General features: G+C 47.6%; 1 protein-coding gene across 1 annotated transcript in view; it reads right to left on the bottom strand.

Moving 5' to 3' along the window:
• Window positions 1-273: 273 nt before the first annotated feature.
• Window positions 274-6347, bottom strand: part of CSNK1E (casein kinase 1 epsilon) — a 17446-nt gene continuing 11372 nt past the window's right edge. Inside the window, exons 5-10 of the mRNA XM_010171440.1 lie at window positions 4140-4310; window positions 2279-2427; window positions 1568-1760; window positions 1326-1465; window positions 882-947; window positions 274-326 (exon numbers count right to left, since the gene is read on the bottom strand). Coding sequence (XP_010169742.1) covers window positions 915-947; window positions 1326-1465; window positions 1568-1760; window positions 2279-2427; window positions 4140-4310 — 686 coding nt within the window. The 3' untranslated portion in view covers window positions 274-326; window positions 882-914. The remainder of the gene's footprint in view (window positions 327-881; window positions 948-1325; window positions 1466-1567; window positions 1761-2278; window positions 2428-4139; window positions 4311-6347) is intronic.

The following is a 6347-nucleotide window of genomic DNA, read 5'->3' as shown; positions in this document are numbered from 1 at the left end:
GAGAAACCAGAACCAGGAGCAGCGAGTCAGGAGAGGGAGCTGGGGGTAGCCCGTGGGGGCAGCAGTAGGGCCGTGGTGGGGCTGGGGGGGCAGCAGAGGTGTTCCCACACAGCTCCCACGTCGTCAGCTTCTTGCAGCGCTCGCACTGGGGGACACAGGCGGCCCTCTCTGAAACGGCTCACACTGGCGCAGGGGCACAGCTCGACTCCTCATCGTTGGCAAAAAGGAATTCTGTTGGATTTTTTGTTGGTTTTTTTTTTTAATATTTTTAAATTTTTGTTTTTGGGGTTTTTTTTGTTTTTTAAAAGAAAAATACAGTGAAGACACTAGAAAGAGAAAAAAAAGAGAGAAAAAGGGAAGAGGACATTAGGAGAAAAGGCTCTTCGCAGCAATTCCAGTGCCAACAACTGGAGTATAAAAAAATAAAATAAAATAAAATCAGCCCTTTCTTCTACACTCCTGTCACCCCTCAGAGTAACCTTGTCCAGCTACTGTTGTTTCCTCTGTAAGAGGCACTCCCTAGCTGTGCACAGCCTCACACACTTCATTACGTGCTCAGCACTCACCTCCCCAACACCATCACGCTGCCAGAAAACCATTCATTAGGAACTAACAAAATGGCTCCCCAGCCCAGCACTTTCTCCGCCCTCCCTACCCTCCTGGAGAAATGGAAGCTACCTCCATACCAAAGATAATCCAGACCCCCCAAAGGCTTTGGCAGCCAACCTTACTCTTCCCTCTGAAGACAAATAAGTATCTCAAAGTAAGGCAAAGGGGAAAGGAAATGTACCAATCCCCCACAGCAACATCAAAGCTTTAACATAATCCCTAATGCCATCAGTTCTCTCCTTGGGGCATCCCAGGCACAAGGATAGTCTCACCTAAGCAAACACTGGTCCAGTGGCAATTGCTCCTCACTTCCCAAGGTGATCAAATGGCACACTTGTCTACAAAAGAAGAACATGTAAGGGATAGAGAGGAAGAAAAAGGCACAAAGGACACAAAACAGAGAGGCTGTGCATTTCTTAGGATATCCTCCCTCCCAAAAGTTTACTGTTCCACTTCTCCAAACCAGTGTGGTCTGGAAGACAATCAGATGAAGGCTTACTCCAGGCAAAGTAAAGCTAAAATGACAGTACTGAGCATGGCCACCAGAAAACAAGTAACTGAAGAGCCAAGGCATAACCTGGTACCACTCCCCTCACCACACTGTAGAAGCTTCAGGCTCATGTCAGCTGCAGCAGATCAGTTAAAAACTGCTGTGGCGCCCTTAGTCCTTCTGGGACATCCAGGCCAAGGCCACGAACATCACAGCAGGGACTCACCTGTGATGCTGAAATCCGTGACACTTCTTGCCGCCCTGTGAGGTCAGATGAGGAGACGTTGGCAGGAGCTCCTCGGTGTAACCTCATGCTGACCTTCCGCTCCCTGTCCACTCTTGAGATTGCTCTGGGGGACGTGTTTCCTGTTGGGGCAGAGAAACATGAGACAAGAATATCAGTCAATAGTTTCAGTTTCCAGCTAAGAACAGGGCTGGCATCACCCCCAGCTCTCCCACCCCACTCACCAGACTGTTGGATTCGGGAGGTGGGGGTAGAGGCCATGGGCTCGGTGACATTGCGAAGACGGTTGGCAGTGGCTCCAGCAGGAGGGCCGGGGGGCAGTGCTCGTGTGGCTGACCCCCGGAGTTGCCCCATCCTCTCTTCTCGCTCGTGCTCTCGCCGCTCCCGATCCATGTCCTCGGGGTTCCGGGCTGCTCCCTGAGGTGGAGATAAACCCCAATGCCAGGCACAGCTGTCAGGCAGGAGAGACAGCAGCAGCCCCGGACAGAAAACATACGGTGCTCCATCATGCCAAGAAAGCGGAGCTCCATCCCCAAAGACATGTTCTCCCCCCACCATCTTCCACTCCTCCCAGAGAAGGCCTCATTCTTCTCCATGAGGAAACAAGGAAGAAAGCATATGGTACTACAGCTGCTATTGCAATCCACATCTATGTACCACCTCCAAATATAGTTCTCTCCTGAAAAATTATCTCTAGCTACCGATAGATCTATTGACACACATGCTCCAGATGCTCACCTAATCCAACAGTAGCTATAACCCCCCCAATGAGCACCACCAAACAACTCTGCCTCTTTTCGCTCCACCTGGTTCCCTTTCTCAAACTGCTCACTAGGGGTAAGTACAAATGATGGGCAGTTTCCAACTTTCCTCCCCCATCTCAAGTGATATGAATCAACCCCTGCCCCTCCAGCCCTTTCTCCACACACACTCACAAATTTAAGCATGTTCCAGTCAAAGACGTAGTCGTAGGAGAAGCCTTGGCGGTGGAAGAGGTTGCGGAAGAGCTGCCGCAGGTACGAGTAGTCAGGTTTGTCATCAAACCTCAGTGAGCGGCAGAAGTTGAGGTATGTTGAGAACTCAGCTGGAGGGAACAGAGAACAGTTGGTCGTTGAACACCATCCAACCCCCCGGTCCCACCACAGAGCCACCGCAGCCTTTCAACTGCTGTGTGCTGGACCAGGATGGCACAAACACAGAGCTGCATAATGAAAAGGGAGCCTGAGGGTTGCAGTGCTTCGGCCACTGAGAAGACTCCATCCTTATTTTTACCAGAGGAAATGCTCATGCATCTCTCTCTTTTGTAGCTGCTTCTTCAAGCAAGAGGAAGCAAGTCACAGAGCCTGCTGAAGGAGAGTAGGAACGCAGCGCTAAAGAACAGGCAGAGGTGAGCTTTGGGAAGCCAGGCCTGTGTGGTGTGCAGTTCTGAGCAGTAGCACAGACAGAAAGGGACATGAACTGTGTAAGACTAGTTGGGCTTAGACCAGACCAGAGCTCTTCCTAGTCCAGTAGCCAGAAGTAGACAGCTGCAGAAGAGGAAGACCAGGGCAAGCATGTCTGACACTTATATTGACATAAGCCAAACTCCCACCTATTTTCAGCTCAGGGAGCTTCCTGATCTGGATGTGCTTTCTAATTATTTAATAACTCTCAGTGGATTTCTCTTCCATGTAGTTTTCCAATCTCTCCTCGAACTCCTGTAACCTTAAAAAATCCACACCATCTTCTGGGAAGGAGTTCCACACATCTGCTACTGGCTGTGTGAAGAACCACATCGTTTTGTTTTGAAGCTGGCAGGAACCAGCTTTGTTTCCCTTCCAATACAAGAACTGGGGCCACCAAATAATCAATTCCCATCCAAACTTCTAGAGGCACAGCGATAGTACAGACACTTCTATCACCTCTTTTCCAGGCTCCAGACCACTCACTTGTTGCCTGTATAGAAATCACCTCACCTCTGATCACCCTTCTGGCCCTTCCCTGGACCTTCTTCAGTACTACCCCATCTTTTTTGAAATAGTGGGATGCACCAGAGCTGCACGGTGCATGCAAGGTGCAAGTGGGCATGGGTTTACATACAATGTTTGTGCTTTTTTCTCTCCTAGTAATTCCTAACACCTGATCTGCTTTTTAGCCACTAAGTGCGAAGTTGATGCGTTTACAGCATCAACTGTAAATGCATCAACTGGACTAGATGGGGGACTGGATTACAGTATCTTTTGACATCCCTTCCAATCCCTAACATTCTGTGATTCTGTGATACAGAATCATCTATTGACACTGCAACAGTTCATTGCTGAGTGGCACTGGTCAGCTCAGAGCCCACTATTCTGCAGGTGACAAGAGGACCAAGCCTGCTACTCTACCCTCACATATATTACTCCACATTCACCTCTGAAGAGCTGCATTTGCCATTTCATTGCCTGGTTATTTCTGGGATTCATCACAGTTGGCCCTCATCTTCATTACCCAGAATAACTCAGGATCATCAGCAGACGTTCTCACCTCATAATACCCCACCCCCTTATAGACTTTTTCCAAGGTACTAAAGGTCCCTCTCAGCACCCTCATGCCCTTATTAACACAAGGCTTGGCTCTCCACAAAATCATGTTTCCCACTTCTGAACCAGAACTGCATCAATACAGGTCTCTCAACCTCCTTGTCACTAGTGTCAGCAGCATATCCTGGTCTGGGGGTACTGGGCATTTCCCTTCAGGACTCCAGACTCCATGGGGTTTCAGCAGTAGAGCAAGCCATGCACCAGACAAGACAGCCATCAAGATCAGAGCACTTACAAGGGTACCCTTTGCAGAGCACCTCAATGGGCGTGGACATCTTTTTCTCGCTGATCCTCTCGTACTTTTGGCGCTTGGTGGCAGCCTTGAGGCCCTGCCACGGCAGGGAGCCCAGGTTGAAATACATGAGCACGTAGCCCAGGCTTTCCAGGTCATCACGGCGACTTTGTTCTGTGGGAGGAAGTTACACAGGGGCAAGGAGTGAGCAGCAACCAAAACTGCTTTGGCAATCACACAGCTTTGGAGGTGAACATGCAACAAAAGAAACAACCTCTCTCTCTTCTTTGGTGGCTTTCTATGGATAGACAAACTTGTAGAAGACATTTCAGCACAAATTCTTGCAGGGATGATCGTAGTGCAAGAGTTACAGTGCTCCTCTCCCCATACAGCTCAACTCACTTCATAAATGAGTAATTACTCTGACTACCTCCTCATTTGGACAAGCCTTAATTCACACAAGAATTCAACAGCTCAAGAAGTGCTGCAGTGACACTGCCTACTTTGTTCTTCCTGGAGGAAGGGCACCTACACTTCTCCACCCAGAATGATACTTCACCCTGGGGATTAGTCATGGCAGAGGTAGTCACGGAAGGACAAAACTAACAGAGGTAAACCCAACACAACCCTTTCAAACACATCTTCTAATTAACCTGCTGATACTCTTCAGACAGGGCAGAAATGAGGAACCAGTGACCCCTCTTGCAGTAAATGACTTTGTTGATAGTTTAGAGATGCATTACTGTGCAAAGATCTTTCTGGATTGGTAGCATTTTTCAAGCTGTGGAGGAAAAAGGTATGAATACAGACATATACTTTGAACAAAAGGTTCTCCTCCAAACAGGGAATGACTGTGTAACTGGCATGACTACCAACCCTACTCAGAGCAAGGGCTGCCCTTCATATGCCATTGTAAAGGACTGCTTTTAGATACTTATTTACCAAACAAACAAACAAAAAGTTTCCCAAACAAAAACATTCCACATTGAACTTGCTCTCTGGAATGGCCAAGCCATTTTATGTTACAAGTTAGCTCGAGATGGAGTTAGTGCAGAATCTCAGCAACTGAAAATGTTGACTGGTTAACTTGTGGAACTCCTCCAACATGCTTACAAATTCATCTAGAAATTTTGCCGAGAAGCTCTTGCCCCTGTTCCCACTCTGACATAAAATAAACACTATGAAGAAAGTACTTTACAGCCCGAGAAGCACAATAACTTGCATAGATAAGCAAAACACACAGACAGGCTTGAGGGAGAGCATGGGGTAGAGGAAAAACTAATGAGATTTGTTTATTAGATTCATCTACACTACAGCACATTTTGTGGGATTCAGTGCCATGTCCTAGAAGATGTGGCAGATTGGCCTGTGGGTTAGTTCTCAGTATCAGTTACCTGCTACCACCCGCCCCGTCCAAAGGCCAGTAGATTGTTACAGCTACTCCTTTCTCTGATAGCTGAACTGAACCCTGACGAAGGAGTAGCTGCAGCAGGTCACAGATTGAGATGTCCAGACACACCAACACAAGCTGTGGGTCACCATGGGCCTTCTTGTCCTGCATCACTCTCATAACCTCCTAACGTTTTTGAGGACTAGGGGACTTGGCAAGTTAAAAGTATTAGGGGGAAAAAATAACACTGTGGTTGCAGAAGAAAAGGAGGGTGTCATCACTCCATAACCAAGAAGAGAGAGCCTTTGGCTCAAAGTACATGAAATGCCATAAAAACACCAGATTCCAAGACAGGAGTAGAGGAGAAAGCAGCCCTGCAGATCCCCAAGGTGCCTTACTTTGAACATACAGAAGTAACAGTATTTTCTGACCTCACTGACTGCTTCAAGTTGCCCACTTTAGAGAGGCTAATACTCCCTAATCTTATCAGGCTGCTACCAAAGATTACATGACTGGCTGGGATATGCTTAGATGCTATGAAGGGAAAAGGAAAAAAATCTACTTTTGCATTTAGCCTAAGGCTAGGATACGTATATTCTCAGAGGGCTGCGATTACACACCATGCACACCAAATAAATAAAACTAAACAATATTTGATAATGACCTATATCCTGAGACAGGAGGCCAGTGGAAACGGGAGTCAGAATGCACATCCAGGGCCTGAAAGCATAGGTGATCAAGGTAACCTCAATCATGCAATTTGCCAGCCCTCAGCTTATCCATGCTGTAGCTTTAAAGCCTGTAACTGAGGGTTCCCTGTC

The sequence above is a fragment of the Antrostomus carolinensis genome, unplaced genomic scaffold (assembly GCF_000700745.2).
Source record: "Antrostomus carolinensis isolate BGI_N321 unplaced genomic scaffold, ASM70074v2 scaffold38417, whole genome shotgun sequence".
Taxonomy (NCBI): domain Eukaryota; kingdom Metazoa; phylum Chordata; class Aves; order Caprimulgiformes; family Caprimulgidae; genus Antrostomus; species Antrostomus carolinensis.
Note: the sequence above shows the minus strand (reverse complement) of the source record. Positions and strands in the feature narration are given on the sequence as shown.